General features: G+C 55.2%; 12 protein-coding genes across 12 annotated transcripts; 5 read left to right on the plus strand and 7 right to left on the minus strand.

Annotated features, from left to right (window-relative positions):
• Nucleotides 1-174: 174 nt before the first annotated feature.
• Nucleotides 175-6,820, plus strand: J7T54_003984 (uncharacterized protein; the record flags this gene model as incomplete). Its single annotated transcript, XM_051506181.1, has 7 exons — nucleotides 175-3,265; nucleotides 3,322-3,827; nucleotides 4,205-4,265; nucleotides 4,469-4,818; nucleotides 4,870-5,628; nucleotides 5,707-5,866; nucleotides 6,546-6,820. The coding sequence occupies 7 exons, from the start codon at nucleotides 175-177 to the stop codon at nucleotides 6,818-6,820; spliced, it is 5,202 nt and encodes a 1,733-aa protein (XP_051362574.1).
• A 525-nt stretch (nucleotides 6,821-7,345) lies between these two features.
• J7T54_003985 (uncharacterized protein) lies at nucleotides 7,346-8,404 on the plus strand (the record flags this gene model as incomplete). Its single annotated transcript, XM_051506182.1, has 1 exon — nucleotides 7,346-8,404. The coding sequence occupies one exon, from the start codon at nucleotides 7,346-7,348 to the stop codon at nucleotides 8,402-8,404; it is 1,059 nt and encodes a 352-aa protein (XP_051362575.1).
• A 364-nt stretch (nucleotides 8,405-8,768) lies between these two features.
• Nucleotides 8,769-9,309, minus strand: J7T54_003986 (cAMP-regulated phosphoprotein/endosulfine conserved region; the record flags this gene model as incomplete). The annotated part of the gene is made up of 2 exons (XM_051506183.1): nucleotides 8,769-9,215; nucleotides 9,274-9,309. The coding sequence occupies 2 exons, from the start codon at nucleotides 9,307-9,309 to the stop codon at nucleotides 8,769-8,771; spliced, it is 483 nt and encodes a 160-aa protein (XP_051362576.1).
• A 2,015-nt stretch (nucleotides 9,310-11,324) lies between these two features.
• On the minus strand, nucleotides 11,325-11,682 carry J7T54_003987 (uncharacterized protein; the record flags this gene model as incomplete). The annotated part of the gene is made up of 3 exons (XM_051506184.1): nucleotides 11,325-11,400; nucleotides 11,452-11,512; nucleotides 11,565-11,682. 3 exons carry the CDS (start codon nucleotides 11,680-11,682, stop codon nucleotides 11,325-11,327), a joined length of 255 nt encoding a protein of 84 aa, XP_051362577.1.
• A 1,701-nt stretch (nucleotides 11,683-13,383) lies between these two features.
• On the plus strand, nucleotides 13,384-13,978 carry J7T54_003988 (Transmembrane protein-like protein; the record flags this gene model as incomplete). The annotated part of the gene is made up of 3 exons (XM_051506185.1): nucleotides 13,384-13,669; nucleotides 13,770-13,862; nucleotides 13,914-13,978. 3 exons carry the CDS (start codon nucleotides 13,384-13,386, stop codon nucleotides 13,976-13,978), a joined length of 444 nt encoding a protein of 147 aa, XP_051362578.1.
• A 400-nt stretch (nucleotides 13,979-14,378) lies between these two features.
• On the minus strand, nucleotides 14,379-15,245 carry J7T54_003989 (uncharacterized protein; the record flags this gene model as incomplete). The annotated part of the gene is made up of 4 exons (XM_051506186.1): nucleotides 14,379-14,507; nucleotides 14,560-14,725; nucleotides 14,774-15,011; nucleotides 15,065-15,245. 4 exons carry the CDS (start codon nucleotides 15,243-15,245, stop codon nucleotides 14,379-14,381), a joined length of 714 nt encoding a protein of 237 aa, XP_051362579.1.
• A 1,421-nt stretch (nucleotides 15,246-16,666) lies between these two features.
• Nucleotides 16,667-17,575, minus strand: J7T54_003990 (Proteasome subunit alpha-like protein; the record flags this gene model as incomplete). Its single annotated transcript, XM_051506187.1, has 4 exons — nucleotides 16,667-17,053; nucleotides 17,102-17,314; nucleotides 17,364-17,483; nucleotides 17,555-17,575. The coding sequence occupies 4 exons, from the start codon at nucleotides 17,573-17,575 to the stop codon at nucleotides 16,667-16,669; spliced, it is 741 nt and encodes a 246-aa protein (XP_051362580.1).
• A 719-nt stretch (nucleotides 17,576-18,294) lies between these two features.
• On the plus strand, nucleotides 18,295-19,560 carry J7T54_003991 (uncharacterized protein; the record flags this gene model as incomplete). Its single annotated transcript, XM_051506189.1, has 1 exon — nucleotides 18,295-19,560. The coding sequence occupies one exon, from the start codon at nucleotides 18,295-18,297 to the stop codon at nucleotides 19,558-19,560; it is 1,266 nt and encodes a 421-aa protein (XP_051362581.1).
• A 145-nt stretch (nucleotides 19,561-19,705) lies between these two features.
• Nucleotides 19,706-20,785, minus strand: J7T54_003992 (Phytanoyl-CoA dioxygenase domain-containing protein-like protein; the record flags this gene model as incomplete). Its single annotated transcript, XM_051506190.1, has 4 exons — nucleotides 19,706-19,817; nucleotides 19,874-19,916; nucleotides 19,964-20,240; nucleotides 20,303-20,785. 4 exons carry the CDS (start codon nucleotides 20,783-20,785, stop codon nucleotides 19,706-19,708), a joined length of 915 nt encoding a protein of 304 aa, XP_051362582.1.
• Nucleotides 20,786-21,231: 446 nt separating this feature from the next.
• Nucleotides 21,232-21,992, minus strand: J7T54_003993 (uncharacterized protein; the record flags this gene model as incomplete). Its single annotated transcript, XM_051506191.1, has 3 exons — nucleotides 21,232-21,414; nucleotides 21,469-21,833; nucleotides 21,944-21,992. The coding sequence occupies 3 exons, from the start codon at nucleotides 21,990-21,992 to the stop codon at nucleotides 21,232-21,234; spliced, it is 597 nt and encodes a 198-aa protein (XP_051362583.1).
• Nucleotides 21,993-22,949: 957 nt separating this feature from the next.
• Nucleotides 22,950-23,941, plus strand: J7T54_003994 (hydrolase-like protein; the record flags this gene model as incomplete). The annotated part of the gene is made up of 2 exons (XM_051506192.1): nucleotides 22,950-23,133; nucleotides 23,187-23,941. 2 exons carry the CDS (start codon nucleotides 22,950-22,952, stop codon nucleotides 23,939-23,941), a joined length of 939 nt encoding a protein of 312 aa, XP_051362584.1.
• A 145-nt stretch (nucleotides 23,942-24,086) lies between these two features.
• On the minus strand, nucleotides 24,087-25,412 carry J7T54_003995 (spermidine synthase; the record flags this gene model as incomplete). The annotated part of the gene is made up of 3 exons (XM_051506193.1): nucleotides 24,087-24,364; nucleotides 24,667-25,236; nucleotides 25,379-25,412. The coding sequence occupies 3 exons, from the start codon at nucleotides 25,410-25,412 to the stop codon at nucleotides 24,087-24,089; spliced, it is 882 nt and encodes a 293-aa protein (XP_051362585.1).
• Between the last annotated feature and the right edge of the window lie 340 nt (nucleotides 25,413-25,752).

Genomic DNA, 25,752 nt, shown 5'->3' on the forward strand with positions numbered 1-25,752 from the left:
CCCAAACCGCGAGCACAGCTCATCCGTCCCACGCAAACATCTCGGTGCGCCTTTGTCTGAAAGGCTCCTTCTACCTCTATCCAGGTACACCGCAGCCTCCCGAGTCCGATTGCCACCCCCGAACTTGGTGTCGATCCGCGACCGACCCGGCCATCCACCATGGTAACCTTTTCAATGGATGATGTGTCGCAGTCTGCGACGCCGCGATCGCGACCTCCTCTCCCGTTCGCGAAGCGCGCCTTCGCGTCGTCGACCGCGTCGCCGTATGCTGCGTCTCCGCGACGAGGCACTCCTGGGTCTGTTCGCAAGACCTTAACGACGCGCGATGACGCGCCCGCAAATAGCTTGGGGCGTAGCTTCGTTGGGTCGAGCAACATTTTCCGATCATCCACCGCCTCAGAAAGCCCCAAACCCGCGCCCTTCTCACCAAGCTTTTCACAGACGCCCAAGCAGAAGCTCTTCGATCCACCGGCGGGCAGCACACCCGCTTCGGCACGCGTACAGAGGGAGAAGATTGCGTACCCGTCCGCCAGAGGGATCGCGAAAAAGATGCTTGATGTGCCGACATTCCCAATGAGGATTGAAGAGCCGGCACGAGAGCTCACGGGCGAGGCCCTCGAGAACAAGGTGCCGAAGGGTTGGGACCCGAAAAACCCGATCTACGCTGACCAATATCTTGCCGAACTTTGTCCCCAAGAGTTCGACGACGAGCAGCGACGACAGTGGTTTTGTATCCTCGACATGCGACGACTCAAGCATACTGCCGACGAGATATTCATTCGAAAAGGCTGGCGTCTCAATATCGTTAGTTTCGCCAAGGAATATGAGAAGAGTCGGACACTGGTCATGTTGCACTACGACCTGTACGAGTTCAAAAACGTAAAAGCGGATCCGGAGACTATCAAGCGATGGCGTAGAGAGCATGGCATGACACCTCTGGAGAACGACGAGTCAGTAGCAACACCCACCAAAGCATCCGTGGCAGCTTCTGCCATCAAGAAGCGGAAGACCTTTGATGAGGGCTCCGATGAAGACATCCGCGAGCCGGTCACCAAGAGCAGCAAGCGCCGTGTCAGCGACAACAAGATCGATGATGCTGAGCCTGGCTTTGCTTCAGCCACGCCCGTACTTGCGGCCCCTGCCCAAGCCCCTGCAACGTCTCCCAACAAACGCAAGGCTTCCACCAACGAAGAGGAGGCGGAAAGCCAGCCCAGCAAGCTGCAGAAGCCAACTTCAGGTGCTCGGTCTGCGTTCGAGAGAGCTGCTAACAAAGAATCCACAACGCCCGCCGCCACGCCTGCGAAACCCAGCGCTTTTGCGCCCAAGCCCGCGGGCAACTCGCTCATGCAATCTGTCCTCAAAAACAATGCTAAGTCCGATACAGCCCAGAAGCCGGCCGGTGCGGGTGGAAATATCTTTGGGCACCTTTCGGACTCCAGTTCTGCAAAGAACAGTGGGCAGGATGCCGATGCTGATGGAGAGAGCGAGACGGACTCTGAGCCCGAGGAAGTTGAGGAACCCAGCGCGAAGCGACCCGCCTTCGAAGCCAGCACTGGGGAGAGTGCAGCAGGGACACGCGAGAGCACACCGGCCCGTGGCTTGTTTGACCGTGTCACCAAGGACAGCAACGGAGAGCCGATGCGGGCTGGTACTCCTGTCGGAGAGACTGCACGAGCCTCGTTCCCGGCCAAAGACCAGACCTGGAACCCTAGCAGCACTCCCATCAAATTTGCGCCCTCAGCGCAGCCTAGCTCGGCGTTTGGCGGTCCCAAAGATGCGCCTGCATCCACCTTCAAGTCTACTTCGGCAGCACCTGCGTCGAACCTGTTTGGCGCCCCCAAACAGGACACGCAGACTGCCAACAAGTCGAAGGATGGCAGCGAGTCGGACAAGGAGAACAGCTCTCAGGATACTCAAAAGGCTTTGCCTGAGTCGAAGCCCCAGCAGCCTGCCGTTGGATCGATATTTTCCGAAAAGCCTAAGGAACCAGCGGCCGAGAAGTTAGAGGGCGCGCCAACAAGCTTGTTCGGTGCTCCCCCTATCAAGCCCCCCTCCAACCTGTTTGGCAGCGCCAGCAAGCCTGCAGAGTCTGTCAGCTCTACGACACCTGCCGTGATGCAGTCATCTACTCTATTCGGTGCCAAGCCTGCCGAGTCGGAAAAGCCTAGCAGTCTATCTGGCCCATCCACCTCTCTTTTCGGCGCTGCGAAGCCCGACACAGAGCAGAAGGATGGAGCGTCTACCACATCTACTCCCCTGTTTGGTGCGCAAAGACCTCTGTTTGGCTCATCTGCGGCTGCAGATGAGACCGGTACTTCGCCTCCACTGTTTGGTGCGAAACCTGATGAGAAGAAAGATGTCGCTGCCACGCCCCCGTCATTGTTTGGGCCGAAGCCCGCAACGACTACCAGCAGCAATCTCTTTGGCAGTGGTGCGACTACCTCCGCTCCACAGACCACCAATCTGTTTGGCAGCAAGGCTAGTTCTGATGCCACAAAATCTTCTGCCGCTCCAACTTTCAGCTTCGGAGCAAACGCCAACAAGCCGGCGGAATCCTCAGCTCCTGCGTCGAAACCTCTGTTTTCGGCGCCCAAGTCACCACCTGCGTCAGCCGGAACAGGCAACATGTTTGATGGCAGCCCCATGAAGCAAGACGACAAGTCCCCGGCCAAGCCCATCTTCGGTGGTCTAAACAGCAATGCAGCGTCTACGCCGGCGCCATCGTTCTCCTTCGGTGCCAGCAGCACCCAAAGTACCGCACCCACTAGCAACTTGTTTGGTAGTCAAACTTCGAACAACGTGCCCAATGGCAGTGGTGGTAACTTGTTTGGGAACAACAGCAATGGCAAGAGTCCTAGCGACACCCCCGCTGGAGGCAGCTTCAACTTCTCCTTTGGTGGTTCCGGCATGAATGGTGGCGGTAACGCGGGCGGGCAGTCTGGGACATCTTTCAGCAATCCCTTCGCATCCAACGGCGACAGCAACGCGGGATCCAAATCAGCTCCCTCGTCATTCACCTTTGGTAGCCAAGACCAGCCTGCCTCGTCGAATGCTGGAGGTAGTTTCCAGTTTGGTGCTAGCACCGCTGGCAACGCAAGCTCCTTTGGCAACAATGCCTCGTTCGGCAACAACAGTGCCAGCACGCCGTCCTTTGGGGCAGGATCATCGGGTGCCATGTTCAGCTTTGGGGCCAACAGCTCCACACAGCCAAACACTCAAGCCGCTGCACCACCTTCTTTCCTCGTTCCGCCATCCTCAGGGACCAGTAAGTTTCTTGCTCCCGAAAAGAGGAAGATTGCCCCGCTGAAACGACGGAAATAGACACACCATCCAACCTCGGTGGCGGTTCCAGTCTGGCGACAACACCTGCCCGCGGGACACCGGAGCCGTCGGCAGCCAATGGCAGTGCGGGTGCTGCCGGTTCCGAAACCAAGGACGGAGACGAAGACGCAGAGAAGCACGAGCAGGTTAACCTCGCGGATGCTGCAGAGGAAGGCGAGGAGACGTTGCACGAGGTACGCGCCAAGGTTCTGAAGTTTGTGAGTCCGGAAGAGGCCGCAGAGACGAAGTCGAAAAGCCCTTGGTCAACGCAGGGTGTCGGAAACCTCCGACTCCTGAAGAACAAGGAGTCTGGAAACGTGCGCCTGCTTCTTCGCGCAGAGCCCAGGGGCCATGTGGCGTTGAACAGAAGCGTCATGCCCGACTTTGCCTACAAGGCCGAGGAGAAGTACGTGAAGATTACGACAGGCAACGCGACCGGCGACGGCCTGGAGACGTGGATGATCCAGGTCAAGACAAAAGATCTGGCAAAGGCCTTGGCGGAGAAGGTGGAGGAGCACAAGGGAGCGAACAAAAAATAATGTGGTCGAGTAAACTGTAGGGCCAGGTTTCGCACCAGGCAGACGAGCAACAGTGTATATAGAAAGGTAGGTAGTTATTTGGTTTGTGTGTTGAGCATTGCCGGCGTCTCATGGCATGGAATTTGCACGGACTGGGTCTACTTCGCAGACTGATCGCACAACAGCAGTTTAGGCAGATGCGATGTAAACATAATTTAAAATCGCTCAGGTCCCGTTCCCGTCCGTTTAGTAATAGTGAAAGAAAGTGTTCTCGAGATTGCATGACAGAAGAAACATGAAGGTTGTAGCGCCATGATGCCGACGTGGGGGCGGAAGCGACTTGCGCTTGTCGACGATTGAAACAGGCCTCGCCAAACGCGTCGCGTCGACCGCCATTTTCCAACCTTTTCTCCAACTTCTCGCTAGGTACGATACAGCAGCCACTGCGCCTCGTTGAGGCCCGGACAGTAAGATGCCTCGGTAGAATACCCTCGATCACCTGAGTATCGTATTATCTGATCATTTGCAGAGAAATCATCACGATCCAGGCTGGGCAATGCGGCAACAGCAGTTAGTAGATCACGCGATCCTTTGCGCTTCTGGAGCACTGAGCTAAGCGCGGGGAACAGTCGGCAGTCAGTTCTGGCAGCAGCTCTGCCAGGAGCATGGTATTTCGCGCGACGGCAACCTCGAAGACTTTGCGACTGAGGGAGGCGATCGGAAAGATGTCTTCTACTACCAGTCTGACGACACGCGCTACATTCCACGTGCGATTATGATCGACCTTGAGCCGCGAGTGATAAACGGGATCCAGAACGGGCCGTACAAGAACATCTACAACCCGGAGAACTTCTTCATCAGCAAAGACGGACGAGGCGCGGCGAACAACTGGGGAGATGGGTACGAGCACGGCGAGACTCTCTATGAGGACATTCTCGAGATGATTGATCGTGAGGCGGACGGCAGTGACTCGCTAGAGGTGTGCACGCCACATTCAAAAGAGACTCAAGCTTACTGACTGACGTGCCAGGGCTTCATGATGCTGCACTCCATTGCCGGTGGCACGGGATCTGGACTGGGCTCGTTCATGCTTGAGAGGCTCAACGACCGGTTCCCAAAGAAGATCATCCAGACCTACTCCGTCTTCCCGGATCCGACAAACTCGGGCGACGTAGTGGTACATCCCTATAACAGTCTCCTGTCATTACGGCGATTGACCCAGAATGCGGATTCTGTTGTGGTCTTGGACAATGGAGCGTTGTCGCACATTGCGGCCGACAGACTGCACGTTCAGGAACCCTCTTTCCAGCAGACAAACCAGCTCGTGGCCACGGTCATGTCTGCCAGCACAACCACGCTACGATACCCCGGCTACATGCACAATGACCTTGTCAGCATCCTCGCCTCGCTCATCCCGACACCGCGATGCCACTTTCTCATGACCGCCTACACCCCCTTTACGGGCGACCAGGTCGAGGCCGCCAAGACCGTCCGCAAGACTACAGTCCTTGAAGTGATGCGGCGTCTCCTCCAGCCAAAGAACCGCATGGTGTCCACCGTGCCCGGCAAGAAGAGCTGCTACATCTCCATTTTGAATGTGATTCAGGGAGAGGTCGACCCGACGGACGTGCACAAGAGTCTCCTCAGAATCAGAGAGCGACGGTTGGCAACCTTTATCCCCTGGGGGCCTGCAAGCATCCAGGTGGCCCTAACAAAACGGAGCCCGTATATCCCAATGAGCCACCGTGTTAGTGGACTCATGTTGGCAAATCACACAAGCATTGCTACGGTAAGCATACATCTCCCCGCTGGCGCGACTGATTTAGAGTTCCGAGGTTCGCAGAATCGATACTGACAAATGGCCCAGCTATTCAAGCGCATCGTGAAGCAGTACGATGGCATGCGGAAGCGCAATGCCTTCATCGAGACGTACAAGCGCACCGCACCGTTTGCCGAGGACTTTCACGAATTCGACGAGGCGAGAGCCGTGGTCACAGACCTGATTGGGGAGTACGAGGCTGCCGAGAGTGCGGATTATTTGAACCCAGACGCTGGACAGGCGCAACCTACAACGGCGGAAGGCGATAGACGGGTCGGGCCTTGAAATCTTCGGTCACCAACTTAGATAATGAATGTCACGACTGCTTTTTCTCAGTACTGGAACAGATGAAGCCTCAGGCTCCCCGCATGGGAAAGTGATGGAACATGAGAGAACGTAGAGCAATTCCCTCAAAATCGATGCCTGCATGGAGCCGCAAGCCAGTGCAAGCCAGTGGTTCTATCATTCCAGCACCACGTACGTGCCGTACCTAAAGGTGTCAAACGCCCATGCCAGCGGGGCGCAAACATCGAGCGTGTAATCGCTGTTCCGCCCGCAATAGTGGGGCTTTTTGGCGTAATAGGCCGGAGCTTCTGCCCCTCTGTTGACGTCAGTGACGTCAGGCGCTCGTCCAGGCTCTTCACACGACGCAATGCGCAAGTTGAAGAGACGGAGAGAACGATGGGATTGCCATTTAAGATCCTTTGCGCTACCATGACAAGCTTTCTCTTCTCTCTCTCATATCATCACATCTCCTGATTCACCAACATAAGCCAGCAACACACAATCCACCTTTTCTCACCACCCAGACACAACACACAACAGCCAGTGAGTTCTCATCGGTGTCTTTGCTAGAGGGAACACGCGACTGACAACTTCTGTGCCAGACATGACCCAGTCAAAGGACCAGACCATTGAGGAGCGCAAGGCCAACCTCCCTCTCCCCGAGCAGCCTCCCACCACCTCCGACTGGCAGTCTGCCGACGCCAGCACCGTCAATGTGGGTTCTGGCCGCTCCGAGGCCGAGGCCAACATTGGCACCAACGATGCCTCCAAGGCCGGTCTCCGTGGGCCCGCCAGCAAGGAGACCCAGGACCTGAGCAACATCGGCCGTCAAGCCGTCGAGGGCGAGCTGCCCAAGGATGCGGCCGGGCCTAAATAAGCAGGTTGCTGTGTATGATTATGAGCATATTCCCGGTTTGGATGAACGGAACCATGCATTACGAAGCGGAAGGGTGCTTCGGGAGTTATTTGGGGATCGAGTCTAATACCAACTGCTCTGTGAGCACTTTATTGCACGTCTTGCCTGTCCATTTCCTAAGAAACACAGATGTGACAGGCCATTGTATGGCATTGTGTTCCCAACACAAATTTGCGCCTTTGGACCTTTGACAATTGCAATGCCGGCAAGTGAGACTGAGACAACCGATCAGGTCGCACACAATTGCTAGAATAACTCTCCTTTAATCAACCAGTGATGTGCAATGATTGTTCAAATTTGAGTGACAAGGTCGTGGCAGCTCAGCTGTGGAGTTGGCCGCATAATTCTTTCGCTCCCATTGGCTGCGTTCTCTGGAGTACCCTTAACTTGCTGAACCAGCAAAAGCTATAACTTTTGGTGCTTCAGGAGCATTCAGGCCCAATTCACGAAATCTATCCATACTCTATGCTCAGACACATTCTCAAAATGTCGACCGAATCAGCCGCCAAGCGCATCAAGACCAACCCCTCGTCGCCGCTCATCGGCACGCACAATGGGCACTTTCATGCCGATGAGGCGCTGGCAGTTCACATGCTTCGCCTGCTGCCCACATACTCTACCTCGCCGCTCGTCCGCACGCGCGACCCCAAAGTCCTGGAGACGTGCCACACGGTAGTAGACGTCGGCGGCGAATACGACGCCCAGAAGAACCGCTACGATCATCACCAGAGGGGGTTCGGCACCACTTTCCCCGGTCGCCCAACGAAGCTGAGCAGTGCCGGCCTGGTCTTTATGCACTTTGGCAAGGCCATCATCGCGCAGAAGCTCGGGCTCCCGGCGAACGAGGCGAGCAAGGACGTTGACCTGCTGTACAGCAAGCTGTACGAGAACTTTGTCGAGGCGCTGGACGCCCACGACAACGGCATCTCCGTGTACGACCCCGCCGCCATCGCCGCCGCTGGGCTGGAGAAGAGGTTCTCGGACGGAGGCTTCGGTCTCGGTGCCATGGTCGGCCGTCTCAACCCCAACTGGAACGATCCCAAGCCCCAGGACCCGAGCGAGGCGCAGGCGGCTGAGGATGACAAGTTCCTGGTCGCCAGCCAGCGCATCGGCGAGGAGTTTGAGCGGGACCTCGACTACTACGCCAACGTCTGGCTCCCCGCGCGCGCCGTGGTGCAGAAGGCATTTGACCGCAAGTCAGAGTTTGACGCGCAGGGTCGCGTCCTCGTCTTTGACGGCCAGAGCGTGCCCTGGAAGGACCACCTCTACTCCCTTGAGGACGGCAACCCTTCTACTCTCTACGTATTGTACCCTGAGAGCCCGGCCCCAGGTGCCAAGTGGAGGATTCAGTGTGTGCCTGAGAGCAAGGACTCGTTTGTGAGCCGCAAGCCCCTGCCCGAGGCGTGGAGGGGCTTCCGGGATGCGGAGCTGGATGGCATTGCCGGCATTGAGGGCTGCGTCTTCGTTCATGCGGCTGGTTTCATCGGAGGCAACAAGACCTTTGAGGGCGCCAAGGCGATGGCCGAGAAGGCTCTTCAGGGTTAGGTATCTCAACAAGCGATGCGGAAAGACTCATCTGGAGGAGGAAAACGGTTGGGCATGATTGGAAAAAAAAGTTGAGAGGGTTGTTCAGACAACAGCTGAGATGCAGCTGAATAAGGCCAGTGGGCATGAAGGGACTAAGTACATCATGGAAAAGACAACCTCCCCACGCGTCTTCAATCCCGGCCAGTCTTCCTACACACTCTCGTGTTCATGACATGACTCCATTCAGCGAGAGTTTCTGTGACGCATGGCGATTCATCTCAGTATTCTTCATCAACGCCGGATTAACACTGCCTTTTGACATAGTAAAATGAATTTCCCTTTCTGTCCCCGTATCTTTCGCGAGGCGTGTATAGCTAGCGCATCACCTTCGAATGGGGATCGGATCGCTCGCAGCAAGTGATTCCGATGTCTCCGCCCCAGTCTTTTGCTCCTTGTCGACATCGTCAATGCTGGTCTCGCGCTGCAGGTAGCTTCCCTCCTTGATCGGGCTGCCGGCCTGGATCCCGGGCACACTGCCGTGGTGGGCGTGCTTTGGCAAGCTCCCGCTCGCGGGCTGTCCGGCGTTGTTGGTTGGGCTGGTGCTGGTGACGTTGTTGATGGGCGACGAGAGGTGGGGGATGTTCTCGGGCACAGGGTGCTCGGAGCCGACAGCGCCGTCGTTGAGGCCGTCGCCCTTGCCGGCCTTGGACATGGCGTAGTCGCCCGAGTCGAAGTATTTGCGGTCCTTGAGGTGCTTGGCAAAGTGGTCGGAGCGCGAGGGCAGCTTGCCGTAGAGGCGGAAGAGACGCTGCTCCTCGGGGGAGAGGTTCTGCGCAATCGTATTAGAGAACGGGACGTGGGAAAGATTGTTTTGTTTCCAAATTCACCTTGACGTCGACCTTGTTCTTCTGGTGGGGGTTCATGTTGGCGACGCTGGTATGTCGGTCGCTTCGGTCGTTGGAAACTTTGCGAAGTTGGTGAGGCAAGGCGAAGCGAGGCAAGGCGAGGCAAGTGCCGAGATGGCGACTATGTCGTCAACGCACTGCCGCCGGGGAAACGAGGCACGCTGGCTGGTGAAACGTTGATCTGCGGTCGCCAATGATGAGGGTTACTCGTCGCTCTCTTGGGTCGAATGATGATGGATCGAAGTAAGGGTTGCAAGCACCATCAAGAAGGGCAAGGATTTGGTTGGAGATGAAAGTGCCTGGCTGCTTTTGGTTGGGTTATACTTTCAGGCATTGTCGAGCTCCAGCTTGAGGGAGGGGTCCCGCTCGTCTGGCTGCAGGTGGTGAGTTGTGACGGGAGACGGACATAAGGTATCTAGTGGGTGACGGAGGCCGTGGCGGGGTCCCACGGCCGCTCCTGATGGTCAGGTGGGTGCCATTGCCAGTGAGATAAAGAACTTCCCAACGCCTGATTGGCAGCTAGCGCTTTACACGCCTCAAACAAGGTGAAAGGCAATTCCAGGAGGACATGGAGCAATGACAATATCCACGCGGCGTGGATAGGGAGTTCTATCCGACGTAAACGGTTGAGTGAGGGACTAGTCCCCGGGGGGCTGTAGGGTAGGCGTCATAATGCACCTCCCATTACCTCCTGATTCTCACCATCCATGGCACTCTCGTGGCCTCATCAAACGCTGGTCATCCTTGGACTACATCGGCTAAAGGCATTCATGCCGTGCGTCAGTGATTGGGTGGTCTGAAGCAAGCCATTCTTGGTGATTGGTCCCCCAAGAAACCGCAAGTCTATCCTGCAGCCCGCGAGGACTGGCGGGAAAGTCAATTGAGCCTGTCGTTGCCACCTTCGCTTCACGATGTCCTGCGAGTCAGACCCCCCCGGGCACAAGGCACGCAAGGCGCCGAGTTTTATGACTGGCCGGCCGCGTCGTGGTCATTCTTACGAATTGCGTTGCGATCTTCCCAAGCCACCCTCACATCCAAATGGCACAAGCAATGGAGGGGGTTCGACATATCGCGACGTCGCGTCTGGCAGCACGCAAATTGTGAAATGCTATCTCCATTGTCCTGCTTCCAGGTACGTGCTAAGATACGCCTGACATACTGCCATGCGCGCTGTGGTAAGCATTATGCGCCAGTGGTTGAGTTCATTCCGATTGGAACCCAAACGTTGCCGCTTGAAAAGCCAACACCTGGAATGTCGGCACCAGATGGCATTTTGCTACCCAACTATTGACCAGGTTCCGGTACTAGACTATGGTCTGTCCGGAACAATTGGGCCAGGAGGCTTCACAGAGTGATTACTGAAGTTGCGAGGCGGATCTGGGTCTTGTTCTTTGAGCATCTGCACGCACCAGAGGATTCGCCCATGCTCCTCCCCTTGTCAACCGTGACATAATCTACCTTTGGTACAACGTTCAAGCAAGTGAGGGAAGTTGCTCACTGCTACATCATTCGCAACTCGAAAATAGTCAACATCATTGCCACAACTCCATGCTATCAGCCTCACACACTCCGGAAACCCACTGTTTATGATAGCGAGGATTGCAGGAATAACTCAAGCTCAAGTCCCGCCGAGTTCCAACATGTTGACAAGTGGCACTCAACTTCTACACCTGATTTGATGAGCATGTCGTCTAATATGGTATCTATTTGGCTACGAAATGGTTAGTTGAGTTTGATTCCTACATTGACCACTCGAAGAGCATGCCTCGCCAGCGCAACGATAAATGCTCGACTTCCCCACCGAACCATGTGTTGATGTGAGCAAAGAGATTGCAGGAACGAGCATGCCATCCGCATGGAATTGTGTGCTTTTATAGTTACACTGTTCTCTCACGGGCTGAGAAGATATGGTGAATGTTCAAGGCATGTTAATTGTCACTGTGCTAGTTGCTGAACACTAAGGAACTCCTGCGCTCGTATCCGTTTGAAACGCCTATTCTTTAGATGATTATCTGCCTGCAAGCAGTGGCTATTTAGCTATCCATCTGTCCAAGGCGCTCCTTGGCAGACTCCTTGGCCTCGTCGCTGACCTTGGGGTTGTTCAGGGTGCTGCTGATGTTCAGTATCTGTTGTGTCGGGTATGAGAGACTTGGAACTTACGCCTTGAGACCGCCAGCAACGTTGTTGGGGTTCTTGTCACCGTTGTCGGTGGTCTTGGAGACTTTGGAGTATTAGCTAGACTGTAGAGTAGCCGCAAGACGAGGTGAGCGAACCGTCACCGCCGTTGAACTCCTCATTGAGAACCTGGCGAGAGTGCTCCTTGGCGTCTTCGGAGGTGTTGGGGTTGTTGAGGTTAGCCTTGTGGCCGCCGGCAACCTGAGCTTCAGACATGATTGATGAATGGTTGTTGGTAGGGGATTGTTGTCGGTAAGTCTTTGTGTAGAGTTGTGTTGGAGAGGTGGAATGATGATGCTGTTGAGAAGAGTGATGTGAACTGTGCTAACGCGGAGGATGACCAGCTTCTTATAGACATTGACACCTGCTCCCATCGGTCGATTTGCTGTAAGTAGCAGCCGTCAAGGTCGTCATTGACGCAATGGGCTGTCGGCTGCCTGCCCCCAAATCACACAGAACGTCATTCAGGGTTGACATTTGCCGGGAAAAGAAAGGCCAAGATCACTGACGTCGTTTACTGGTGTGATTGCTCTCGAGATGAGACACCATGAGGCCGACTATCGTAGAAACGTGAGAGAACGACGGTGATCGGAGGGAGCTGGATCGCTCCAGGGGGCCGGGCCTCAGATGGGACCCCTTGAGCACCGGTAAAGCGTTCGATCGAGGCGGTCTGCTGTTGCCAGTACGAACAGCCTTAGTGTAATTGAGACTAGGCGTGAGTGATAAGCGAGAGAGCCATGACAGTAGCACTCGCTGCGTGCTCAATGGTGGTTCATGTGTTAGCATCTGGTTGTTGATACTTCAAGGAGCACAGCATTTGGCAGCAATTGCGTGTAGACAACTTGGCAGGCATATGTCGATAGATGTACCCTCAGGCATGATCGCTTCCCGAGCTTGGCATCAGGGGTCCGTTGATCATCGCATGAAGGCAAGCAAACCCCAGGCCTGACGTAGACTTGGTAGTCTGCTTTACAGATGGTTTAGGTATGTGGTCGAACGGGAAAGACATTCAGGACCAAACCCTCCGGCAGCCTCAGATTTAATAATGCAATAGATAGGTAACCCATCATGCAGCCGCGAGCTAGTCAGGTTCCGGCCAGGTGAAGGGTTCGATGATGATTCATCGACTACTTGAAACCGCGATGCGTGCCATGGGAACAGGTTGAGCGACGCGAAGGGGACGCGATGTCCCGTAGGCCGTGGCCCTATTGTGTGTGTGGGGGGGAGGAGGGGGGGGGTTGCTCCAATTAGAGAATCTGGGGGTATTGAGGCCAAGCTTCGGAACAGATCTGATCTGATGCACATGTGTCGTGGGAGCGATCAATGTGCCTTCTTGCCGCGCCGTGGGCTGATTGGCAAGCGTCGCGCATGTGCTTAATATCGTGCTACAAGCGTAGGTGAATGCCATCTGCGCTTGCGTCCTCTGGCTGAGAGAGCACCTAGCTACTCGCTCGATCATCAATCATCGATCATCTCAGTGACTAGCCTCGGAGGGTTGATCTGCGTCTTGGGTTTTCGCAGCTTCAAACTAGGGCCACAGGCATGCCAGGTCCCAATGCCCGTGATCGCCCTGGCATTGACGCAGTTGGCCTGTTCTCAGGGCTATCGATCGGCCCAAGCTCTCAGTTATGCCAAAAAACAAAGTGCAAAGGGATTGATCGTGTTGTCGATGACGATCAATCAGACGCCAATGGACGACCTAGTCTCAAGAGTCCAAACCACGGAGCATCGCCCCCCTTTTTTCTGGGGAAGGCACAGCACAAGCCGCAACGCCAGCCACAGCTTTCGTCCCTAAGAGTCTAAGCCCATGCGCCACACTCCCGGCGGCACAACCCGCATCATTCACGGCTGTGGCTAAAGGGGGCTATGCAGCGCAGCGAACCATCGTCCATCCGTTAGAATCGGTCAACCATCAACATGGCTGAAGATAACCCACCCATCTTCAACTACATTCTCAGTTTCATTCTGGTTGGCCTGGCATGGGGGTTCACCACACCCTTCATCAGAAGGGCTGCGCGCACGCACACGCCTCCGCCGCATCATACGCTGGACCACCCATCCATCAAAGATAGCTGGCTCAAGAGAAAGCTGTACGGCGCATTCTTTGGCGTGGTTGACTTGTTGAGGAACCCGCGATACGCTGTACCGCTACTGCTGAACCTCAGCGGCAGTATCTGGTTCTTCCTATTAATTGGACAAGCTGGTGAGTGACGCGTCTTCTCCGAGGTGCATGGCGTCGTTGTATTGCCTCGAGATCCCGTGTGCGCAACGTCCAAAAGACAACATAGACTGACTTGACGCAGAACTCAGCTTGACCGTTCCCATTGTGAACACTATGGCGTTCTTGTTCACGGTTCTTGGCGAGTGGTATGTGGAGAAGAAGGTGATCAGCAGGGGTAAGCTAGATCTCTCCAAATCCAAGGGGGCCCAAAGCTGACGCACTCCAGATACGGCAGTCGGCATGATGTTCTCGCTGGTCGGGATTGGGCTCTGTGTGTCGAGCAAACAGTAATGGCCAGCGCCATAGCACTGACTAACGAATTGCGCGATATCAAACTTGTGTCTCGATCACTGTCACTATCCGAGACCAAGCGTCTTCGTGGGAAGAAACACCTGCGCCAGGCAGATTGATAATTATTTTACCTCGTCATTGCGCTAGAAACTGGCTCAATCGCTATAAAAAAAAAACCCCCAAGACAAGGCCATGATGTCCGACAAAAACGCCCCGTCTATCCTTGTGTATACCTATCTTGACCATTTTACAGATTACAGATGTTCGAATCCTTTCACCACTGCTGTCGCGTTGGGAGCCATGTGCCAGCCATGGCGCCCTTTGCCGCACGCGCAGGGACAAACTTGATGAGCGCGTCCCACGCTCGAGTCTTGCTGACAGTTCAGGGGCGCGGTCGCCATCATCGCCGAGCGCGAAGCCAGCGCACAACGGCCCTGGGACTTGGATCCTCGCCTGTCCAGCGTCCGAAAGTCATGTCGGAGGTCAACAGGTCGTTGTATACGTCTTCATCCGTGATGGCGGCGAGTTCCTTCACGCAGATGTCAGTCTCTCGATTCACCAGACGGGACTGGGCAGCTCACGGTGCGGAGTTGCAAATCGCAGGCATGTAACGCGGCACGGTTCTTGGAACTAGGCCGCCCCCCTTGAAGAACCTGGTCTCGCCATTCTATCCATCGTTGCGCGGCTTGTTGTCGAAGAAAGATCTTCTGAGCCTCGTGGCGCCTCGCAAGCGCATCAAGATGAACCCTTGAATTCGTCAGCCGACATACAGCCACACACCAAAGGCCAACACACTGCTTTAGCTCGGCCTTGCACTGCTCCTCCTCGCCGCCACTTGTGGTGGGTACTCTGGTATCAGCCGCGCACTCGAGGACGTGCTGGCCGTCAATGGCACATTGCCGGAGAGCAGCCCAGCCCTCCGTGTAATAGTCATCTGCGTTGGATGGCTCGATGGGCGCGGCGGCGATATAGTACTGGAGTGTGCGAAAGTCCTCTAATAGTTCTGCAACGCGAACTATGCGGTATTCATTGACTTGATGCTCGTTAGCGATTTGGGCCCCCTTGTTGCTGTGCCCGAGGACTTACGGCCGTCCATGTTCAGGTGGCTGAAGCCGTTGTGGGTGAAAGGATCGTTCGATGTATCGTTCAGAGCGTACAATAGGATGGAATTTAAATATGTCTTTGGCGAAATTGAAGAGTCAAGAAGCAATGTCCATGTTCCGAGTCTCATCTCGATGGTAACAATGGAGTCGCGGATGGACTCCATCTTGACTTTTTGTACAATAATACATGGGCTCCTGAACAGAAGTATCGCATACTACTGCATCATCTCCATCTCAAACACCAAGCCTTGTGACGAAAGCTCGTCTGCGAAATCTCATACGGCGAGAAGGCCAGGACATTCAGCTGCGAACAGGCATGTAGCAGCGCCAGTGGGAGCCACTCCCGCCGTGAACTCCACATGGCACCCGCTCTCCTCTCGGCTTCAGAAAGGGACGAGGAAAGAAATGTGTGGCTCAACGAACCATGGTGATAGACGGGAAGATCTTCGTGAGATAGGGTCCAGCTCCGACTTGGTCAGGTCCTCCGTCCAATCAGACGCCACTGGGGCAGACCAGTCTCCATGAGCAGCCCTGCAAGGCGTACTGGCATCAACCAAGACAGACGCCAGGAACAACGTGTCCGGTGGCATGTACATGCGCCATTGAGGGAGGGAGACAAGAAGCAAGCTAGCTGGCTGGCTAGCGATCCGTTCGTTCCTCGCCAGCGGTGAAGGTGAGAGCCATTCACTCGTGGTTCAGCTCCGAGTCGGTTGCCTCGTTGTCCCACCGTTGCCTTGTTGGGCTGCAGGGCATGCACCGGCGTCCTGCGCGCCGCAATACGGTCCAGTTCGGCTGGCCAATCGGGCCGCCGCAATGCTGTGTCGACTCGCTGTGAGCTGAAGAGTCATTTTGGCCCCTAGATTGAACCAGTGTCACAGCACGGGATCGGCTTGAGAAGGATGTTCGAACATGGTGGCTGACGACACGGATTGGTCACTGGCTTTCAGGAGAGCAATATCCGCAACCCCACTTGGACATGCGATCCGCCATATCGACTCCGCAAGTCTTGCATTACGTCCGCGTGTGAGTGACGATGCCGACTCCCTGATCCTCGTCCTATTCTGCTTTTCCAGAGAGCTGGTTCAGGTCGGACTGGGGACTTCCAATTACCGCTTCGAGGCGACATGTGTCTCGGTGAGAGCCGACAGCCCTCACCATTGGACCTGAGCGGTGCTCAGCATGCGCACGAAAAGCAATACATTCAGGAGAAGCCAGACCTCAGCCTGGAAATGTAGCAAATGGGATCTATTCAGACTCTCTCCTGAGAAGCAGATGTCTTGGCATAATTGGTGGCCTTTGCAGAAGCTCAAGCTTCGCTAGGGGGCCACTCTGTCTGCGCTTCAGTGAAACTATTGGCCTGCCATGAAAGCGAATGCCGAAGCCTTGACCGCGCTAGGTACTTGTCCGAATTAAACGTAACATTGGCGAACCTACACACCTTGGCCGCGTGTCACGGGCCGAGCGACAGTTCCATGGCGTCTCTCTCCTTAGCCGTCTCGTGCATTCCACTTGTATCCACCGAGCTCAGTGCCATGTTTCATACGTTCATCAAGTCCATTCGTCGTAAGATGCGGTAGGCTTTAGTCTAATCCTTCTCGGCAATCGCTTGTAACCGCTCCTCAATCTCGTCCTCAGTGAGCTTTCGGAACGCTGGACTGGTGCCCTCCTTGCCATCTGCCCGTGGGCCACCCACGATGCCAATCTCGATCTCGTTCTTCTTGAAGTCCATGCTCAATACGGTGCTCAACGTCGTGATAGCCTGCTCGACGACCTCTTCCCAGTCGCCCTCGGCGTGATCCTTGTTACGCATCTTCTTCTCGAGATGGTTGAGAGCCTCTTGTTGCTTGGGTCCTGCAGCGGTGCCCTTGTACCCAATGTAGTAGCCGGCGGGGTCGCACTTGAATAGTTGGGGTCCGAGCTCGGGGTCGACCGAGATGATGGTCGTCGCAACACCATACGGGCGCATGTATGCCTTGGAGAACGTTAGAAGGGGTCAGACCTAACAAACACGCAGACTCACCCTTTGCGTGTATACCTGGCTGATATTGGCCAATCGCTTCGCCACTGCATCCGCGGGCATCTCATAGCCGAACTTGTACTTGAACTCTGAGGCTTCTGACTGTGCCCTCGTTGCGAATGCTCGGGCATCAGCAATCGATCCGGTAATCACACAGCCGACGGTCTGGGAGATCTGGAAAATGTGGGTGACGGAAGAGGGGTCCATGAGCTTGTCCTGGGAAAACGTTAGCACAATCCCACCCGTAAAACATATCTGTACGTACGGGAACCTTCTTCTGAGACAGCACCACAGCGCAGTCTTTGCCGCGAAGGCCTACCGACATGATGTTGGCAGCTGTGATGGCCTTGAAAGCATACTCTGGAGTTCCGTCAGTCCACGCTCGCTGCGGGCAAAGGGGAGTAGAATCTGCGAGAAATGGCTGAAGCCATTCGGGGAAGTCGGTGGGATACGTACCGACTTGGTAAAGGCGACCATTGTCGGCGAAGATGGTGATGTGTCGGTCGGTAGCTGTTGGGGTACCACGGTTAGCGACGCAGCGCATGCAGGTAGCATGTAGCATAACGAACCAGACATTCTGAGCAGATATCAAACTCCCCAAGTTCTCCTCTTTGTTTTGATAGCAGCGGAAGGCTCGCTGCTGGGGAGGATGGTGAGAAGTGAGGGGTGTCAAGACGTAGATGTTGGAGCTGGTGATGATGCACCAATGTACGCGTTTGCGAGCTTGCCTAGAGCTTCAGTCCACCTTGAGTCGTTGGATCAAGCCGGATCAACGACGGCTAAACTCCACTTGATGACATAAAGTTCGCGGTGTAGCTTCTAGGCATGGCGGGGCAGCTGCGTCCGAACCCCGGCCGCCTTGGGATGCAGTACGAGCGGGTACGAAAAAAAAAAATAACTGCTGCTGCTGCATCAACCCAATGCCCAACCAAACCCAACCATTGACCGCGAGTGCACATTTCTACCCAATGCCCTTGGATCGTCGTCACTTGCATTCCCACAGCGCCTAGAACCTGCCAGTTGGCATACTAGTATTCTTCCTCTTCCTAGGGCAACGTCTTTTGACTCACAGCACGTGGGTCCAGACTCGTCAGCGAACACACCCACTGTCACTCATCGTCGTGCATGCCCGTCTGAAGCACGCACACGCGCACAAGGTCACCAGCAGAACGCAAATACGCAATACACCAACCAAGATGGCATCTGCAAATAGTGCGCAGCGTGTTCCCGCCTGGAAGAGGCTGGGCCTTGCGTTAAAGCAGTCTGGCAATTCCTCTGCCACTGGTGCCCCTGCATCCGAACCTGCATATGGCAATTCGGCGCTCGTTGGGCATCCAGGTGGCTCAACTGGGCACAAAAGGAAAGGCGAAGCCCCGCCGTCATCGCACGGCGACGGTAGCAGCCCCCTTAAAAAGGCTCGAAGGGACGAGAAGTCAACATCATCCATAATTCAGAATGATGCTACTCCGTCCTCCACCAACAAACCAAAGAAGTCCGTCAAGTTTGGTGATACACCATCCAAGAACGACGCTACCGACAAACAACAAACACCCTCCAAGAAGAACAAGCCTGACACGCCCAAGAAGAGCAAAGGCCCCGCGAAGAAGAACAAGACCCCGCCGACCACCGACGTCAAGCCTGCGCTGGAATACCTGAGACAGTGGAACACATCAAGGGAGAGCTGGAAATTCAACAAGAACCACCAGTCGACCCTCATCAAGCACATCTTCGAACCCAACGTCATTCCTACCTCTGACATTGATACCCTCGTGGAATATCTCTCGGACCTCAAGGGCTTCGTTCGTACCCGCCTGAGGGAGACCGCCATGGAAGTCCAAATGCAGGACGTGGCCGATGGGTCGGCCGGCTTTGGTGAAGACGTTATGGACGTTGACGACAAACAAGAGACATATGACGCCATCCTCGCCGACATCTTCCGAAGGAAGCGCGAGCAAAGCGGGAAACGTAAATACTACAACGAGGCACAATTCGTCAGTGACAATCAGGATGGAGAGGTCATCATGCGCCGGCTGGTGAAGCGTATGCGAGCAGAGATGATCATCGACGAGCTGTCCGATGACGGGGAGGCAACCGACTCGACCTCGACGACTACCTCGTCATCCAAGACCATTACCAACAGTGACACAAACGCTACCGTCACAACGAGCAGTGAGAAGGAGCAGCAAGAAGCTCCCAAGAAGCTCGCAGAGACAACGAGTCGACGACGGAGGAAGAAGCTGCGGACTATGCAGGAGGACAGCAGCAGCAGCGACTCCTCATCATCAGAGGAGGAATCGGATGACAACAGCAGCGATAGCTCCTCGGATGACTCTGATAGCGACGATGAGGATGCTCGTCCCGGCGACAACGGGGAAACTTCGAGCAGCTCCTCTTCCTCGTCGTCGTCATCGGAGAGCGAGGGCGCGGATACAGATTCAGATGATAGCGACGAGGAGCTTTGATAACGGTGCACGGTTCAATTTACGGGTCATGGTTTTGGGTTTTCAGAGAGCATTTACATTGTGCCATAGTACAAATGGCCACATGGGTTGGATTTTAGACATAGATACCCCAGGGAATGTTGGATATACACTACTGCTTTGTCCATCAATACAGTTTGGTGAAGCCCTCTTGCGGCGGCTGCAGCCAGTTCTTCTCATCATATTGTCGGTCCTCATTCTCAATGATGTGATATGTGTAGATGATCCTCCCCTTCTGGCTGGTACTGTCGAGCAGTCAGGCGGGATGTCGGCAGATGGCAGGAAGACGACTTACTTCTTCTCACTCTTATGTAGTAAGTTCCCATGGATGAGGACCACTGCTCTTGTTAGTGCCTTCACGATCTGTGGACGCGGGCGCACATACAATCTCCAGCTTTGACTTCACCCGGGATATAGGTCATGTAATCAGCATCGGCAGGCTTCTCGACCCCATACTCTTCGCCTGGCGGGAACTGCGGACCGCTGTTCTCGACCATTTCGGTGCCCGTGTTACCAGCCTTTCGGACAAGCCGCTGCGTGATAGGAGACCACTTGTGCGATCCCGGCAAGAACGAAAGACAGCCGTTCTCCAGCGTAGCGTCCTCTAGTGCATACCAGAACCCCACGGCTGATGGCGGATTTGTATACAAGAACGTCGAGTCCTGCTTCTAGTTAGCCTCCCGAAACGCTGTTGCCATGACCCCGAGAGATGGGAACGCATTACCTGGTGAGGAGGCACAGCTCCTCCGATCTCAGGCTGCTTGCATATCACCATGCTCTGCAGACATCGCGGGTCCTTGAACCCAAGTGCCCTCGCCACATCGGCAGGCTTGACTTGGCCGTCTTCGCTGAGCAGCCGGCGGAATGGCTCGCTCAACACATGGAGATAATGTCCAATCTTGTTGATGGCCCTATCTTTCGGCTTGGTCAGCTCTCCATTCTCGTTGAAGGCGTCCTCCTCGAAGAAGAAGCGGATTTTGTCGCCGGATCTGAGAAAGTAGTCATCGCCCACGTGCTCCGATGTCGTGCCTGTGCTGAAGCGCGTCATGGGATGCGACTTGAGGTCAAAGCCGGTAAGAAGGTTCTGGGTCTCCTGAAGTAAAGCAGAGACGGTCTCTGGTCCCAGAGCTTGGGGGACGATGAGGTAGCCATCCCGTTGGAAAGCTGCGAGCTGTGAGGCGCTCAGGCCTGTGGTCCTTATGGCCATGCTAGCTGCGAGCTGAGATGAGAATTCTTACTTGGTCTTCCTCAAGAAGTGATATTCAGGTGTGTCGGTGAGCTGGCGATTCTTGCATCCAAGCAATGTGTTGGAGTGGATGAGTGAGGGGTGCCGTTGCCAGTTGGCATGTGCCTTGCTCACACAAACGCCGACAGGCAGCTTCACTCAACTTACACGACCGCAAAACGACCAGCAACAGTATTATAGCTACGCTACTGATTGGAATGGATGCAACGAGTTCGGCCTTGCAACTTTTCTTTACTAGCATTGGCCCGGGAACGGTTCGCAGTCGACCTTGTTTCGTTCACGACTTGGACCTTAAATAAACAAACACAACATCAATTCGACGCTGATCTCAACGCCACAACTGGCTATACTAATAAACATGTATAGTTCACCATGACCCGTTTCCAGTCTCTGGAAACCATATAAAATCACGAATCGAGGGGATCTTCAAGGAAATCGTAGCCGTCTTCTTGTGGCAGCATATAAGCGGATGCAGCCAGTCCGACCGCAGCAAGAGCACAGATGGTCGCACTCACGGTGCTCAGGATCCACGAAATATCCAGATGCCACCCAGGAACCGTGAATTGATTGTCGTGGTCGTACAGATACGCCTAGTGCTCGTTAGCAAATGAGTGCACCCATATTCTTTCCCGGGCAATACCAACCACAATAGCAATGACCACAAATTGAACAATCGCAACAAGCGACAGCATGGCCGTGACAAACGGCCAGCCAGTCTCGCGCTTGTACTTTCCCCCACTCATGACGACCGTGAAAGCCACGAGGCACGCCAAACAGAGGATGACCGAAAGCGTGGCCATGAACCCGACCGATCGCCACATTGAGCAAAAGTATCGCTCGTCAGATTGGCAGAGGTCATGGTAGGGGAATGGCCGACATGGCGGGTCGGCGAGGGACGAGCACGACTTGTGCAGGCCGATCGTTTTGGTGAGGGTCTCGCCAGCGCTGGTAGTAATCGTGTATGAGACCCATTGCGGCAGGACTATGGACGCAATGATCATGGACGTTGCTGGAACTCTGTGTTAGTTGACAAGTACTTTGGCTTTCATGAAGACCGCGACCGGGGCGACGACGTCATTGTGAACGAGGCTGGAGAGGACAGTTGATCGAGAGACGTACAAGCGAGAAAGCCCACAAGGGCAGCTGAGTACACTAGGAGTCGTGTCATCTTGAATTTCGGCTTGTGGTCGTACAATGCTTTGGGGATAGCGGGACGCAGGCTGACCGAGATGAGGTTGTTGACGATGGCAGCAGCCCAGACGACGAGGAAGACTGGAGGCGGGTGAAGATGTGGCTGAAAAGGCCGCTAGTCCTGTGGAGGCACGTTACCTTAGTGTCGGAGTTGGAGGGGCACGAGCGGGCCGTCACATGAGCCAGCATCGAGATAAGCCCGGACGGAGTACGTACAGCAGCGTCACAACGATGGGCATCTTGGGGAGCCAGAACTTCATGTAACAAAGGGGGTCAATCCGAATTTTGACAGTGTACCTCGTTCAATGCAAAAACCAACATGCAAGAACAGGGCAAATGGATGCAACATTGTGCCTTGTTGTCCATGAACATCAATATGTATGCAACTGTCAACGACAGAAAGAATGTGATCATGTAACTCCGATCTACTTTACCTCGAGGAAAACAGGCGAAGACGAGAGCCGTGCACTAGACTAAGATGCTCGTTCTTGTCCTTGGCAGATGCCTCAGGGTAAGCCAATTTTCAGGGGGGACCTGCCACCGCGGCAGCCAATATGAGCAACTAAGGTAGTCACGATTTCCGTCTATCTGGTTGGTACCCATTTATGCAGCATATTATTTATGGCATATGATACAATTGCATACAGCTAGTTTCATGCTAATTAATACATGTCAGAAAGGCCAATGTATCGGCTTATGGATTCCGGGCCTGAAGAGACGGCTCCAACTTCATGTGGCGCTCCCTCCCCCACCTTCGTCATGCCCTCGGGCCTCGACGAACCGCTCGATCGCATCACCCGCCAGGACCATATAGTGCAAAAGTACCATGCGCCGCTGTCTTTTGCAACCTGTTCTCTGCACAAGATCGCCTGCTTGTTTCCCGTCGCGAATCAATCTCTCCTTTGGATTTTCCTTCTTCGCAACGTTCCGCAAAATGTCGTCAACATCACGAGTCCCGAGCCCTGTGCTCAAGAAGTCCTTGACTATGGCCCTGATCCAGCTGGCGTCGGGGTCAGACAAGCCGAAGAACTTGTCGCACGCCGCGGAGAAGGTCAGGGAAGCAGCTGGCACGGGCGCAAAGCTCGTTGTTCTCCCCGAATGCTTCAATTCACCATATGGTACCGTCTGCTCTGTCGGCAACACCACCGGTAGGGTGCTGACCAGCATACAGGTACCAACTACTTCCCCGAATATGCTGAGACGCTTCTGCCCTCCGCCGATGGTGAAGCTTCCGCGCCTTCATACGATGCTCTCAGCGCCATGGCGCGCGACAACAAGGTCTACCTCGTAGGCGGATCGATCCCCGAATACAACCCCGGGACGAAGAAATACCACAACACATCACTCGTCTTCTCTCCAGAGGGAGGCTTACTCGCCACACACCGAAAGGTCCATCTTTTCGACATTGACATTCCTGGGAAAATTACATTTAGAGAGTCGGACGTCCTGACCGCAGGGAACCAGCTCACGCTGGTCGATCTGCCCGAGTACGGCAAGATCGCGGTCGCAATCTGCTACGACGTACGCTTCCCTGAGCTGGCGACCATTGCGGCCAGGAAGGGCGCCTTTGCCCTAATATACCCCGGCGCCTTCAACTTGACGACGGGCCCGTTGCATTGGCAGCTGCTGGCGCAGGCGAGGGCAGTGGACAACCAGATTTATGTGGCCATGTGCAGTCCCGCGAGGGACATGAGTGCGAGCTATCACGCGTACGGGCACAGTCTGGTGGTGGACCCCATGGCCAAGGTCGTCAGCGAGGCGGCAGAAGGCGAGGAGATTATTACAAGCGAGCTGAGCTCGGACAAGCTGGAAGAAACGAGGCGAAACATCCCACTCAACACACAGAGGCGTTGGGACGTGTATCCTGATGTAAGCAAGGGCAAGGTCCAATTTGACGACCCGGACCTACCGAAACCCAAGGAGTAGATTGGAATAGAAACATTTGGACTGTTCAAAGAGAGAGGGCAGACAGCGCTGCATGTTCAGAACACGTGTAATTGACACCACTGGGGTTTCATCCTAGATTACCCGGGGCTCAAACCAGTCTTCCCTTCCGCACAGCATCGGGCGCCTATTGCAGGGCCTTCTTGGCGAAGGTGGGCAGGATGAAGCTGGCCTTGTGCATCTCGGCGTTGTAGTAGCGGCACTTCTCAGCCTCCTCCTCGGGAGTCCATTGGCGCAGGGGCACCTTGACGTCGCGGCTAGCATCCTTGCAGCAGATCATGAAGCCGATCTGGCCCGAAGGGTAGGTCGGGATCGTGGTGTAGGCGTACTCGGCCACGGGGAAGACCTCCTTGCAGTCCTTCTTGAGGCGGGTGATAAGAGGCAGGTGGAGCCATTGGTTCTCGGCTGCGCGATTCGTTAGCAGACCCGGCAACGGAGCATACTGGTCAAGACAACGGCAAAGAAGGAGAGGTCCACAGGGAAGCGCGGAGCACCTCGCGGCGCGGTTCGCGAGAGTGGGCAGCGGCCACTCTCGCAGCTACTACACGGAACTACCGGGCAGCGCAGCCCCGGAAAGCAGCACTTGCTTTTCGGGCAGCCCCTAGGCAGGATTGAGAAGGGCCCATTCCCACGGAGGAGAAACAAGACCGCCATTTCCTAGGGACCCCTCGAACTTTCCGGGAGCTCTAGAAAAAATTGAGACGTACAACCTTGGGTAGAGATGACGCCGCCCTCGCGGAGGGCGTTGTTGAGGAGCTCAAAGTAGGACTTTTGGAAGAGGGACTCGGCGGGACCATCGGGGTCGGAGGAGTCGGTGATGATGACGTCGAAGTGGTTCTTGTACTCGTCGAGGAACTTGAAGCCGTCGCCAATGTGGACGGTGGACTTGGGGTGGGACAGGCCCTGAGCCATGTGTGGCAGGTACTCCTTGGAGAGGCGGACGACGGCCTCGTCAATGTCGCAGAGGATGGCCTCCTCGACGCAATCGTGCTTGACGACCTCGCGGAGGACACCGCCATCGCCGCCGCCAATGACGAGGACGCGCTTGGGCTCTGGGTGGCTGTTGAGGGCGAGGTGAGCGATCATCTCCTGGTAGGAGAATTCATCGCGCTCGGTGCATTGGATGACATTGTCGAGCACGAGGACAGTGCCGTAGTCGGTCGACTTGAAGATGAGCACGTCCTGGTACTTGCTCTTCTCGTGGTGGAGGACCTTTTCGACCTTGAGCGTCATGGCCTGGCCGGGCCACATGTGCGAGATCTCGCGGAACCAGCCATCTGGAACTCATTGTCAGTCGCTGTCGTTGCGAATCCAATTTGCTTCTTTTTTTTTTTCCCCCCCTGGTTGGAGGGGCAGATGGTGATCATGGCGGGGTACTTTTTCAGTTTGGTAAGGAAGAAGCGCACGTAAATTACGTACCCTTGATGGTCTCGTGGGTGATTTCGTTAGCCATGGTAGTACGAGTGGTGGAGAAGAACCTTGGTCGAAACTGAGGCTGGATTGATGCGTGGATGTAGGAAGAGGAGGAGAGGGGAAGAAAGTTTGACAAGCTTCGAGGAAGCTGATCCGTCGCGGAATCCACCGCCTTCCTTGTCAGAGCGCGCAACCGCATCGCATAAGGCAAGGTAGGCTAGGCTAGGCTGGGCTGGGCTGGGCTGGGCTGGCACGAAGCTGCGGGATGGCCCGAAAGAGTTTTCTACAGCGCCCAAGCTCGAGCTAATTAGTTGTCGTTCATGCCGCGATTCAGGCATCTACGAGGCTACTAGGCAAGGTAGCAACCCAACATTGACTGA

The sequence above is a fragment of the Emericellopsis cladophorae genome (assembly GCF_022114955.1).
Source record: "Emericellopsis cladophorae strain MUM 19.33 chromosome Unknown NODE_19_length_326966_cov_119_582185, whole genome shotgun sequence".
In the NCBI taxonomy this organism is placed as follows: domain Eukaryota; kingdom Fungi; phylum Ascomycota; class Sordariomycetes; order Hypocreales; family Bionectriaceae; genus Emericellopsis; species Emericellopsis cladophorae.